Below are 14,837 nucleotides of genomic sequence, written 5' to 3' on the forward strand. Positions count from 1 at the left end.
GTCTACATGACGTGAAAGAGCAGCATATTCCTCCAGGACACTTTGAGGGTTACTTCTGCACCTGAATGCGACCAGAGAGTGAGAACTCGACGAGGAAGATCGCGCAGGTGTTCAGCAGCCCGAACCTCACGAAGAATGCAACTTCTCACCTGCGCATAAGGTAAGTCACCGGAGCCGTTGCTGGTGTGCTCGCGAATACGCTTCAACCGAGAGTAGCGCGCTTCAAATGTTACAAGCTTTATGGGAATGACAGCTAAACTGTCATGCGTTTTGGATATGTATGTGTATAATACGGGTGGGGCATTTAGAAAGGTATTCAGCGCTTATATATAGAAGTAAATGAACAAGTACATGTACAAGTACTAGTACATTTTTCTATAGGATGCAGAGAATATGTTATATAAGCATTGTGTCTATTATTATTGTATCACGCTATAGATTGAAACTGAGAAGATTCATAGTAAACTATGGAATTAGCATCATTCATCCTGCCCCCTGCCTGCATAAGAATAGCTCACACACATAGAGGTGCTGCTGCCTGTATCGTTTGCCTATGTGTGGCAATTTCTATTAATATCTTGCTCCATTTAAATCATCCTAACCCACTTTAAGTCTATATATCATGAGAACATAGTACCATGAAATTAACAGACTGTGATATATAAAATGATAGATGCTCATATTACTATAAAAATGTAGACAGAAGTCATTTGTATTTGTTATTTGCCAGATCTTGGGAGCTTAGTGCTTAGTTTAATTTAAAATGTAATATATATATATATATTACATTTTATTTTTACTTATTTACTATTGTTAATAAAATGTTAAAGCTGCAGTCCGTAACTTTTTTGAGTTCACAATTTATATAATAAGTGAGTGCATAATGAATTCATTTTCCATTTGACTTCCATTTGGAATCACTATGGTACCTACTTTTTATAGAAGGTTTGCACTTACGTATGATTTGGTAAGTTACCCGGATGCGCAGCCATATTGACGATACCTGGGTGTAAACAACAGCATGGATTGCATGGGTAATGTACTACAGGATATGTTGTTCTGCTAATTTATGCTGTCTAAACCACGGAAAAAAACATGTGGAAGCTCCTATATCATATAGAGGACTTAGTATGAAAGGGCGCAATATTTTGACAAACTAAAGTTAATAGGTGGTAAAGATATGTACGAGCAGTATTAATTAAGATATTAGCCTAATATTTCACCTACCTGACCGGAAATGACAAGAACAAACTTGAATGTTGTCAGGATTCTTGCTCTGAAAATCCTGGTTCAGTTTGGCCAACCACAAACCTTTTGTTTCTCAGTTTTTGTGCACTCTTTTGTACACTTCTTGATTTGTTATAACTTTTGGCACTCCATAATACTCCAAATGTTTTCCCGGTCTGACTGATTAGTACAACCCAAAACATGACAATAATTGATCATTTTCAACAGCAATAATCAGCTAAATTTATGAGTTTTGTTCGGTTCTGGTTATGTTCTTCTGCAAGAAGAGTTCTCTTTAAACCGCTAGAGTGCAAAAAGTTACAGACTGTTTTTAAATGTGCTATATAAACAACCATTGAACTACGTTCATAGTTACCAGATACATATTAATCCAAATAAAACAATCAACTGTTTTGAATAGATGTATTTGTAAGTTCATGTGGTGCTGAAATTAACTGAATCAAACTGATTTGAGTTGAATAACTACACTGTTTTCTTCTGCATATAGCTTAATTGAACTTGTTTATAACTGGTAAACTTAACACAGTTATTGAACTGACCTGAACCAACACTGAACTGACTTGAGTTGAATAATGACACTATTGACCCTGTTGTAGAGTCGCTTTACAGCAGAACTAGGATTTGTCTTTTGAATTTTGCATAACTGCTTCTGTCATTTTCCTTTTTATTACCATAAACCTGCTTTGTAACAGTCTCTTTTACTTATATGTGACCCTGGACCACAAAACCAGTCATAAGGGTCCATTTTTTAAAATTGAGATTTATACATCATCTTGTTAGGATAGGGCAGTATTTGGCCTTGACTTGTTATAAAGTGATTATTTAATTTTTCCTCATCTCTCTCCTGTTTCACGTTTTTCTTTCTTAGAGGCTGCTGGCCTATGAATGGGACTGTGCTGTGGCCAACGCTGCTTCAGTCAGGACTATGTGCTGCCCATGTGCCACTCTGAATGCACTGGCCAACTGTTTGCGAGAGCAGGGAGGGTGGGGCGGGCCACCGGGGGCGAGGCGGAAACAGGGCGATGCCCCCTCCGTTCCGGATCGCGGTGCTGGGAGCACAGGGGGTGGGCAAGACAGCCATTGTGCAGCGCTTTCTTCACGATGACTACAGTGAGGTGGCGGTGTCCAGTAAGACCCGGCGGGTGCATCTTTCTGCCGCAGTGCTCAATGGTCATGTGCATGACCTTCAGATCACAGATTATCCAGCCATCAGCAGCTTTCCTGTCAGCTCTCTGCAGGTACAGTAAGCAACATATCACAACACTGGACATGGTCTCATAATATAACTCTGACCTGACCCTGTGTGGGGGCAAGGTTTATTATATTTGAGGTATCCAAAAAACACCCATAGGGAAGGGAAATCACTAATTAGATCTCTACAGTGAGACAAAACCCTGAGAAAATGACCCTGCTTGTCTCTAGAGTTGTGGAAATCTGTAAAAAGTGGTAACGGAGTTATTACTGTGAGGATTTATTTCTACCTGATCTGACCTAATGATTACTAATTTGTTTTATCTATTTGTTTAATTTAAATCATTTTATTTCCTCCACGTTATATGTGGCCCCATACATTTTAGGGAAACATCTGTGAAAACTGTTTTCAGCTCAAATATTTCACATGATATTCTTTAGAAATTAAAAATCTGTTTTATATATACACTGCCATTCAAAAGATTTTTAATGTTTTTTTTAAGACATCTTTTCTGCTCATCAAGGCTGTGTTTATTTAATTAAAAATACAGAAAAAAAACATAATATTGTGAAATATTATTGCAATTTAAAATAGTCTTAATATTTAATTTATTCCTGTAATGCAAAGCTGAATTTTCAGCATCATTACTCCAGCCTTCAGTGTCACTTGATCCTTCAGAAATCATTCTAATATGCTGATTTGTTATCAGTGTTGGAAACAGATTTGCTTATTAATATTTTTTTTTTTTGGAACCTGTGATACTTTTTTTCAGGACTCTTTGATGAATAAAAGTTAAAAAGAACAGCATTTATTTAAAAAAGGAAATCTTCAAAGTTTTGGAGTAGTATTTTTTTCTTTCTTTCTTTGAAAGAAATGAATACTTTTATTCAGCAAGGATGTATTAAATTAATAAAAAAGTGATAGTAAAGACTTGTTCGAAAAGATTTCTGTTTTAAATAAATGCTGTTCTTTTTAACTTTTTATTCATCAAAGAATCTTGAAAAAGGTATTACAGGTTCCAAAAAAATATTAAGCAGCACAACTGTTTCCAACACTGATAATAAATCTGCATATTATAATGATTTCTAAAGGATCATTCAACACTGAAGACTAATGGCTAATGAAAATTCAGCTTTGCATCACAGAAATAAATAATATTTTAAAGTATATTAAAACAGAAAACTGTTAATTTAAATTGCAATAATATTTTATAACATAATTTTTTCTTCCTGTAGTTTTGAATAAATAAATGGAACTTTGATGAGCCTAAGAGACTTCTTTAAAAAACATAAAAAAATCTTACTGATGCCAAACGTTTAAACAGTGTGTGTTTATGTGTAAGTGTGTATGTGTGTGCATCAACAGTTGTATCATTTGTGTCTGTTTTTAATACATTTTAGACAGATTTAATAGTTATGTTTGTTTTATTGTTAATTTAAAACTCTCCTCTCTCCTGGACTATAAAACTTTAAAATTTTCCTCTAGGCATAGAAACTAGAGGCAGATACAGCTTCATCTGATACCAGATGAATGTCTTTCTGAATGTTTCCCAAAACTACTACATTTTTTTTCTTCCTTTTGGAATCTAAATACAAATAATTTAATTTAAAAATGACATTCTGTTGACCCTTTAAATCGCCTTAATGTTTCTAACCAATCAGCCCTACCTTGGTAACTGTTGCTGACATTATTACTGTTATTCAGCAAGCTTTGTAATGTGAGTGTGTAAAAGTCACATGCGTTTGTATTCATTTTACAGTAGGTATTGATTCAGATAACAATAGTGGGAATAACATTCACCGTACAGAAAGTATTTTGTAGAAACAGTTTTGCTCACACATTTTTGTTATGAAACTGCAATATGCGTGCCTTGATTCTGGACATTTTTATCATGTAAACGTTAATTTTTTTTAAACACTTAGTTTCATATATTATATCCACACAGTGTCAGAGGGTGGAAGAGCTTTGTGAGGGCCAATTAAGCAGAATATTGTCAGTGTTTTGATAAGGGCTCTATAAGTTTATGCTCACTGAGAGCTTTAGTATTGTAGAATGGTTTATAATGAAGCAGTAGCTTGAGAGCACATGGTTCTGTGCAACACTTGTGATTTCAGACAGCTTGAAAGGATAAAAGAGCCACTTGAGCAGCGAGGCCTTTTGTCTCAGTTAACTATTCTTTCTCAGTGGTGTCATAATGATTCAGTGCTTTAATTAGTGACAATGGGAAGAGAGGATTCTTTCATAACTTTACATTTATAATTTTATTCTCAACTGGAGTTTCCTGTCAGAGAGCTAGCGGGTTAGCTTGGGCTATCATTAACCAGGTGATTTAGACAACTGTTGTTCATGCTTCAATTCATGCATTTCTCTTCAATTCGTGTCCATTATAGGCACTGTAACCATTTTGATCTTAAAAAGCACCCACCTTCTACTAAAACATGTAATTTGTTTGTAAATTGCTGAATGTGCCATCAGCATGCCCTCTATCTGTCTCCACATGGCCGATATACACAAATAGATGGGGGGAATAAGGGTGCTCATCTTTACTGGTTTTGCATGTATTACCTGTTTTACACTCCTATCTTTTTGAGTTATAACTTATTCCCCAAAGCAAATCAGTTGTAAACTAGCACATAATGATCAGTTCAGGTTCCAAGGTTCTGAATGAATCATCTGAACATGAGTAATATGAATCTCATAATGTTATGAATGCTTGGTGTTATTAGTTGAACTCTTGTATTAACCCTGTAAATCGTATTCTCATTTTTCTAAATGGAAGAGTTTATTCAAGCTTTAGACACTATGTTTTTAAAACAAAATTATATGAATGTGTTGTTTGTTTGGTATCATATTGGATACATGGGGCTTTTATATCTCAAATAGTCAAATAGTATGATATACAGTAGGAGCATATGGAGCTCGTACTACAAAAAAACTTTAATCCTTCAGGCCCAAACTGAGCAGAAATACACAATTTGTTGCAGTTGCTGATATTTACATGAAATTCTGATAGCTTGTAATGTAAAACAATGAACCATTTATTAAATTTGGTAAATTTCAGAACATTATAGCAAACCACTTACTTAAATAAATTAAAGAGATAGCTCACCCAAAGATTTGATGAAAATGTGATGGTTATCTGCTTACCCCCAGGGCATCCAAGATGTAGGTGACTTTGTTTCTTCAGTAGAACACAAACAAGGATTTTTAACTCAAAGCTCCATGGCTTTGAGAGTCAAAAAACATACAAAGACAAAACCAAATTAAACCTTTAACAAATTAAAAATGTTTACTGTTTAACTACAAATGCTCATTTTGCACTAGCTGGACTTCACACATTACATAATCATGTTAAAATAGTCACGCATGATGTAGGCAGAAGTACCGACCCAGTGTTTACAAAGCAAACATGCAAAGACAGTTAAACTGCCTTTGAAACTAATGATGTTGGGCGAGTTTTTCACCCTACCCTACTTTTTTGAACTGGAGTACACAGACGAAGAATAACCGCGTGTGACCTTTCCAAGGTGATTACGTAATGCATGAAGATCAGAGCTAGTGCAAGACGAGCATTTGTAGTTAAAAAGTATTTACATTTATATATTTTTTAGAAAATGACCGATCATTTTGTTAGATAAGACCTTATTCCTTGTCTGGGTCTTACCGATTGAAGAAAGAAAGACATGAACATCTTGGATGACATGGGGGTAAAATTATTAGGAAATTTTTATTTTGGAAGTGAGCTATTCCTTTAAAAGCCTGGTGTATCACATTTGATACACAAATTTCAACAAATAAAATACAATATAAAAGTTATTCTTACATTTACTTCACAGTATAAAGACACGTTAACAACAAACTGAAGAGGGATGTTTTTTACAATTATGCTAAAAGGTCTTTTACTTGCTAAAAAGTATAAACTATTTATCAACTGCATAGTCTCAGCTGTTTGCTTTCACTTAAGACCAAAATTACTATGTTTACAAGGATACTTACAAAGGCATGCTTTTTGACACAAAAGTATGTGTATTTAACCACTCAAGGCCTATAAAGCGGCAAAAGTAACGCTGTTCAACACTCCTGCACTTGTCTTCACATAAAAATGAATAGAAATTAAACTTGGATATATTTTAGAGTAGTCAATGTGCAGCTTGTATAGATATTATCGTCCTCTAACAACAACTCAACAGCCATTATTGTCAAAATAGCTGCCAACAGAAAGTGATAACAGCAGTATGTTTTTTAACCATGCAAAAACACATGTCCTATTTATCATGTTTATGTTTTTGTCTGCTTGACAGGATCATACAAACTTGTGTATCTTGTATTAGAGCAGTTATAATTTGGTGCTTTAAGTACAATTCTCTCATACTGACCACTGGATATTCAATATGGCATCTCATGGCAAAGAACTCAGAGGATTTGAGAATTAGAATGGTTGCTCTCCACAAAGATGGCCAAGGCTATTAAAGGTTCAGTAACACACTGAAAACGAGTTACACAGTGGTCAGGGTCATACAGAGTTTTTCCAAGATGTGTTACATTCGGAACAGGCCTTGCAAGGGTCGATCAACGAAGTTGAGTACTCGTTCTGTGCGTCAGGTCTGGGTTAAAAAAAAACAGATGCATGAGTGCTGCCAGCATTGCTTTAAAGTTTGCAGAAGTGGAAGGTCAGCTTGTCAATGCTCAGACCATACGCCACACACTGCAACAAGTTTGCATGGGCATCGTCCCAGAAGGAAGCATCTTCTGAAGCTGGCTCACAAGAAAGCCTGCAAACAGTTTGCTGAAGACAACCTGTCCAAGAGCATCAATTACTGGAACCATGTCCTGTGGTCTGATGAGACTAAGACAAACTTGTTTGGCTCAGATGGTGTCCAGCATGTGGTAGCGATGCCCTGGTGAGAAGTACCAAGAAAATTGTGTCTTGCCTACAGTCAATCATGGTGGTGGTAGCATCATGGTCTGGGGCTGCATGAGTGCTGCTGGTACTAGGAAGCTGCAGTTTATTGAGGGAAACATGGATTCCAGTATGTACTGTACATTCTGAAGCAGAACATGATGCCTTCCCTCCAGAACCTAGGCCGAATGGCAATTTTCCAACATGATTTGTTGCCAGCTATTTTGACAATAATGGCTGTATGTTGAGTATTTTTTTTAGGGGACAATAAATCTATACTGCTATACAAGCTGTACATTGACTACTCTAAAATATATAATTTCTATAGTATTGTCTCTTAGAAGATATACTAAAATGGTTGCTGAAATGTGGGGGTGTACTCACTTTTGTGAGATACTGTAGCTAAATTAGTTCTTATTCGCTGAAGATTGCATTTTAACGGCTTAAAATCACTTGTTCTTAAACCACAATGCCCACCACTAGGACTTAGAAAGCTGGATATGAAATATAATATAGTAGGCTAAAGTTAACTGAACTTTGGATTTGTTTCACATGATTAGGATCTTGTGTTGCTTTTTCTCTGTGCAGGAATGGTCAGATGTTTGCTGTCGTGGCATTCGGAGCGCTCATGTCTACATTCTGGTTTATGACATCTGCTGTTTCGACAGCTTTGAGTATGTCAAGACCATGCGGCAGCAGATCTTAGAGACCAGGTACGTGATAGGAATATAAGCCTCTTTTTGTTCCTTCACACCTTTACATCTTTGCACCCTTCTCTCTTCCTATTGTGCTTTATCTCTCTGTTTTTGTCCATACCCTGTTTTTTTCTGTGCTGCTTTATCATGTTTCCAAACCCTTCTGTTCTTCTTCTACAATGCTTGATGGTTGCTGTAATTTAATTTTAAAGGCAAGACTCTTCTGTAATCATGGGCTGCCAGCACAGTGGGTCATTTCTTCATCATTTGGATCCAAATCAACAGAAATGCCTTCCCTTCTCCTCTGCTGATTGCAAAGGGCATGTAATGTCATCATCAAAAGCCAATTCAAAAGCCTCAGAGACTTTTTGCTTTGTACCCGGGCAGATTTGATGATGACGAAGCCTAATTGTGACTGTTTTGGCTGCCTACTAATGCGTGTTTAATATCTCTTTGATATCATTCACTGTTTGACTTGATATCCATATGTCAACACTTTTGGCAAGGTGCTGCTTGAATTCATTATCACGTTATTGTGTGAACAAACACCTTTTTTCTTGCTCTGATTAAATAAGTTGGTGCTTTATAGTAAATATCATACATATCTGAGCATCTCTTGCAACTGACATATATGAGACCAATTTTTAGTAGTGTCTATACCATCCAAGCCCAAATATTGTGTTTGTAGAACTAATAAATTAGCTACAATGCAAGAAACCATTTACATAGTCCGCATTTTTATTTAGTTAAAATACAGTTGAAGTCAAAATTTTGCACACACCTTGCAGAATCTGCAAAATGTTAATTATTTGACCAAAATAAGGGGATCATACAAAATGCATGTTATTTTTTATTTAGTACTGACCTGAATAAGATATTTCACAAAAAAAGTTAACATATAGTCCACAAGAGAAAATAATAGTTGAATTTATAAAAATCATCCAGTTCAAAAGTTTACATACGCTTGATTCTTAATACTGTGTTGTTACCTGAATGGTCCACAGCTGTTTTTGTTTTGTTTGGTTTGGTTTAGTAATAGTTGTCCTAAACAGTTAAACTGCTTGCTGTTGCTCAGAAAAATCCTTCAGGTTCCACAAATTCTTAGGTTTTTTTTTTTTTAGCATTTTTGTGTATTTGAACCCTTTCCAACAGTGACTGTGTGGTTTTGAGATCAATCTTTTTACATTGAGGACAACTGAGGGACTCTATGCAACTATTACAGAAGGTTCAAGTGCTCAAAGATGCATAAAGAATTTGAAGATCAGGGTAAATTTATTTTGTCTTCTGGGAAACATGTAAGTATCTTCTGAAGGGCAGTGCTAAATAAAAAAAATATATGATATTTAAGCAAAATAAGAAAAATGTACACATCTCCATTCTGTTCAAAAGTTTACACCCAAGTTTGCATGAGTCTCCAAGTTGTCCTCAGTGTGAAAAAATGGATCTCAAAATTATACAGTCATTGTTGGAAAGGGTTCAAATACACAAAATGATGAAAAAACAAAGAATTTGTAGAACCTGAAGGATTTTTCTGAAGAACAGGGGGTGGTTTAACTGTTCAGGACAAACACGGGACTCATGAACAACTATCACAAAAAAACAAAACAGCTGTGGATCATTTAGGTAACAACTTATAATATTAAGTCAGTGGGATAACAAATGATTTTAAGTTGATTTTTTTATATATGTATATGTAAACGTGTACGTGTATATGTAAACCTCTTTTATGTGAAATATCTTATTCAGGTCAGTACTAAATAAAACATAACATGCATTTTGTATGATCCCTCTTATTTTGGTCAAATAATTAACATTTTGCAGATTCTGCAAGGTGTATGTAAACTTTTGACTTCATCTGCATATAAAACATCTTTAAAACAAGATAAATGTACTTTGTATTATAATACAATGTTTACACTGTCACAATATGTAAACTATTACAGCAAAGCTCTATTCATAAAATAAGATATAATATAATTTGACTTGTTTTCAAGGAATATGTCTTTGTACACTATTAGGGTTTTTTTGTGATTTATTCTTAAAATTAGAAAAATCATTTTTAAATAGCAGGCAAAATAGCCAAAACTATTTTTGAGGTGTATAAATTTGTTTGAGTTGCTAAAGAGAGAAAAAAATCAGTTTTTAGAAGAAGACAGAATCCAAGATGCTTTATGTATCGGAGTAATACACACAGCGACAGTGATGCTTCATCGTTATTTAAATTCAGCTCAGTCCCCGATTGGCTTAAACGGTCAGTGTGGGCGTCCGCGGTGAGCCTGTCACTCAGAGGTAGATTTATCGTAATCAATGGCGTCAGCTGTCATGCTTTGCTTGCGTCAAGGCCTGTGCAGCGAGGCAGGCAGTTCTGCTGACAAACATTCATGTTTTATTGATCCAGGCAGAACACAATTAAGTCACCTTGGCCCGACACTGCCTCACAGCCTCTGCCATACAATAGGAAGAGGACGGAGGAAGGGCTGGTTTGATTCACTGATCTGATCTGCTAATACCCAGCAGAAGTGAGAGCACTGGCTGTTCCTGTGATAAGACAGACCCTGTTAGTGTGAGGAATTAAAAGGCAGTTAATTATTTAGGGTCAATTTACAGTAGCTGTCCAAAATGTACAGTAACTGACAGCATTTTAAGGTATCATAAGCATGCTGTATGACCTTGAAGATTTCGAAAAGCTGGGCAGCAACATTATGCTGCCTTCTTAAATGATAATCTTTTCAATTTTTCTGTCAAATCAAAATTGAATCCCACTGGCTAAAAACACTTGTTGTGTCTGTTTTGTTGCTTCTCTCTTTAAAATACACATATAGCTATTCAGTTATGTGTCAACCAACCCCACAACCTGCACAGCATAGGTTTATCAACAGCATTACAATTTCACAGCACAGCTTTATGAATAGGAAATATTTAGGAATATAGGAAATATTTGAGTCTGTTTTTTCAGGAAATTAAACATTGCATTTGCACCTACTGTAAGTTACAGTTTACATAAACCTTGCAGAATCTGCAAAATGTTAATTATTTTACCAAAATAAGAGGGATCATACAAAATGTATGTTATTTTTAATTTAGTACTGAGCTAAATAAGATATTTCACATAAAAGATGTTTATAGTACATATAGTCCACAAGACAAAATAATAATTTAATTTATAAAAAATTACCCCCTTCAAAAGTTTACATACACTTGATTCTTAATACTGTGTGTTTTTGAAGTGATAGTTATTCACGAGTCCCTTGTTTGTCCTGAACAGAAAAATCATTCAGGTCCCACAAATTCTTTGGTTTTTCAGCACTTTTGTGTATTTGAACCCTTTCCAACAAGAATGTATGATTTTTGAGATCCATCTTTTGACAATGAGGACAACTGAGGGACTCATGTGCAACTATTACAGAAGGGGCAAACTTTCCAGAAGGAAAGACAATGCATTAAGAGCCGGGGGTGAAAACTTTTTTAATTTGAAGATCAGGGTAAATTTAGCATCAGTGAGTGTTTGAACCTTCTGTAATAGTTGCAAATATGCTCCTTAGTTGTCCTCAGTGTGAAAAGATGGATCTCAAAATCATACAGTTGTTGGAAAGGGTTCAAATAAACAGAAATGCTGAAAAACCAAAGAATTTGTAGGACCTGAAAAATTCTGAAGAACAGCGGACAGTTTACCTGTTTAGGACAAACAAGGAACTCATGAACAACTATCACCAAACATCGTTCAGGTAACAACACAGTATTAAGAACCAAGTGTATGTAAACTTTTGAACAGGGTCATTTTTATAAATTCAATTATTATTGTCTCTTGTGAACTACATGTAAATGTATTTTATGTGAAGTATCTTATTCAGGTCAGTATTTAATAAAAAAATAACATGCATTTGTATGATCCCTCTTATTTTGTTAAAATAACATTTTGCATATTTTGCAAGTATGTAAACTTTGATTTCAACTGTTTGTTCCAAATATTTGTTCCCCCATTATATATCCAACAAAGATCCAACAATCCTTTCATATTTTCTATTAAGCTTTGTCCATTCTAAAAAGTATAGATAATAGTAATTAGAAACGTCCTATTTTACCCATATTTTCCTAAATAGCACACATGCAGTTGTAACAAGTGGTTATTTGAGATACTATTGCCTTTCAATCAGCTTGAACCAGTCTGGCCAATCTCCTCTGGCATCAGCCAGGCATTTTCACCCACAGAACTGCCACTTACTGGACATTTTTCCATTTTCTGACCATTTTCTCGGGGTGTGCAATAATGACAAAAATTGTTTCTCAATATTGTCTGGAATTTTGTCAATAACATTAATTAGACAGTATTTTGTTGAGCGTGTTATTGTGCTGGTATTTTGGCAGGTTTAGGACTGCCATTGAAAGCTTTTGATATTCTTCATATTCTGTGCAGTGGTTAATTTGCAGGAGTAACAGAAATAAACTTTTACAAAACTTTTTACTTGTTTTCTAACTTTTATGGGCAGTTTTACTTTTAAAAGGCCAATTTGTTCTAACCCAATTAAATATATGCAAAATATGTGTCAAATTCTTAAATTGAATCAATACATTTAAATAGTAAGACAATATAGGGCTGTTACCATTCAAGATGACACAGAATCTACATCTGAAGTTGCATTTAGATGTGTTTACACAGACTGCAGGACACGAATGTATTTAACCTGCAGTTACGAATGCATAAATAATGCTTTAAAAAAAAAAGAATAGTGATGTCTAAAATGATTGTATAAAAAGTATAAAAGTATAAAATGATATACTTTTAATATAAACCTTAAATATGTGTATCAGTGTATATATATATACTATCACATATATATATATATACTGTTTTTTTTTTTGTTTTTTGTTTTTTGCTTTTTCTTGTGACATCTGTTTTTCTCATGTCAGTGTGAACAGCACAAACCACACGGCATCTGATTTTTTCAATTCTGATTTGTGCCACTTCCATATGTGGTACTACCAATACAGATCAGATGTTTTGCAATGTGACCACAATCTGAACACTGAACAGTAATATTGGAATTCATGTGACTTTTACGTCATCCATGATCAACATTCGTCACAACCCAAAGTTGTCAAAACAGTTGCAAAAGGTAGTCAGTGGATGTGTGATGTGTCAGAACTCATAAGTATTACACTAGCGTTTCCATACTACACTAGGGTTTCCATAACCCTTCAAATTCCGCAAATTAAAATTGCAAATTAAAAATACGCCCAACAGAAACAGAAGTAAATTTAGCTAAAACTCCCATATATCGCAAAAAAAAATTTTTTACTCTCACATGAGGTGGTTTTTTAGGCAAGCTGAAAAAGGAATAATTCACAAAACTGCAATCGAAGTGACTTTTTTGCATTTACAGGTCACCTTGTGTACATAAAAGTCACATGATAATTCTTTAATGTACTATAACCTCAAAAAACACCTCATATGTGGCTGCTTACACAAGCATTGACTACACAATGCTTAAATAAAGGCCTTCTCTTGCCATTAAAGCTTGGATAACCTTTTTTACATCGCCAAGTCTGCAGAGTCTATGGTTTCAGAAGCTTCCCAGAAGCGGCACTCCACGCTGCTTTTGTAAAGATAGATGCGTACGTCTCCTACAATTTAAAAATAAATGGCTAGTGCAGTGGCTTTAACATACGTAAACCTACCAACATCCATCGGCATGACTTGTTGCGAGAGGAAAAAATTACATTTTAGTTGCATAACATTGGTTAATGGAAATGCCCATCATTTCGCAACAGTTTTTTATCGACATTTATAAAAACTCTGCTTACTTTATGTCCACTGTGTTTACTTCCGTATGACAAGTGTTGCCAAGTCCACAGTTTTTCAGTAAAACTGGGCTACTTTTTCACTGTTGTTTTTCAACTCTGTGGGTTGATGTGGCCCCACTAATGCTACATTAACCCCCCGAAATGCAATTGGGCTAATTTTGTTGTAAAAACCTGGCAACCCTGTTTGTATTGTTCTTTTGGACATGCAGGTTCAGAATCATAATCTGGAAATCTGATACTGGCCACATTTAAAACTAAAAAATCGGATCTGTGCAAAAATCTGAGTTGAGCACTAAGGCTCGCAGTGTGAACATAGTCAGTGAGTCATTCATTCCACCGATTTGTTCAAATGGCTGATTGATTTAGTAACTAAATACTGTTGTGTGTTGCTCAGAGATGCAAAACAGTTGCTTGTGACTTGTGGATTTTACAGAAGCACTTGTTATCACTTAACAATCACAATAAATCTTGAAAGGTTTATTGCTACTTAGTTATTTGCTATTATCAAAGTGATTTTTTTTATGTTGGGAATCTTTGTGGTGCTGCTGTGATTGATCAGTTGTGACTGTAGAGCTTCACTGGTGAAGTGTTATTCGGCTCTTGGATTTTCTGCTGTGCATCTCTAATTAGATGCCTATGGGGTTCTGTTAAGTCAGGCAGTTTTGGAATAGACCCTCTGAGTTTGTGAGTCCCCAATGGCAGTCAATGTTATAGTCCTTGCCTTTCAGTCCGATCATGTCAGAGAAGCACAGCACATGTCGGATTTAGATAATGAATTGATGTATGCTGCACAGCAACCCGGACTGTCAATCAAACCAGTGAGATATTAATGACTAAATGAATGAATCAGAGAATAGATTGAGTTAGTGAATGAATGAAGAGTGAATATGGTAATAAATGAATTCTGTTGCAGAGGGACTCTGCTGTGTTTGAGGATGTAATGAGCGTGTCAGAGATCAGAGAGCAGAGCTGTCCTTCACAGACAATGACTGATGGACAA

General features: G+C 35.3%; 1 protein-coding gene across 1 annotated transcript in view; it reads left to right on the forward strand.

Annotated features, from left to right (window-relative positions):
• LOC141335531 (ras-like protein family member 10B) overlaps nt 1-14,837 on the forward strand; it is a 26,510-nt gene continuing 11,673 nt past the window's right edge. Inside the window, exons 1-3 of the mRNA XM_073841029.1 lie at nt 1-160; nt 2,117-2,486; nt 7,929-8,053. Coding sequence (XP_073697130.1) covers nt 2,199-2,486; nt 7,929-8,053 — 413 coding nt within the window. The 5' untranslated portion in view covers nt 1-160; nt 2,117-2,198. The remainder of the gene's footprint in view (nt 161-2,116; nt 2,487-7,928; nt 8,054-14,837) is intronic.

The sequence above is a fragment of the Garra rufa genome, chromosome 5, assembly GCF_049309525.1.
Source record: "Garra rufa chromosome 5, GarRuf1.0, whole genome shotgun sequence".
Lineage (NCBI taxonomy): Eukaryota > Metazoa > Chordata > Actinopteri > Cypriniformes > Cyprinidae > Garra > Garra rufa.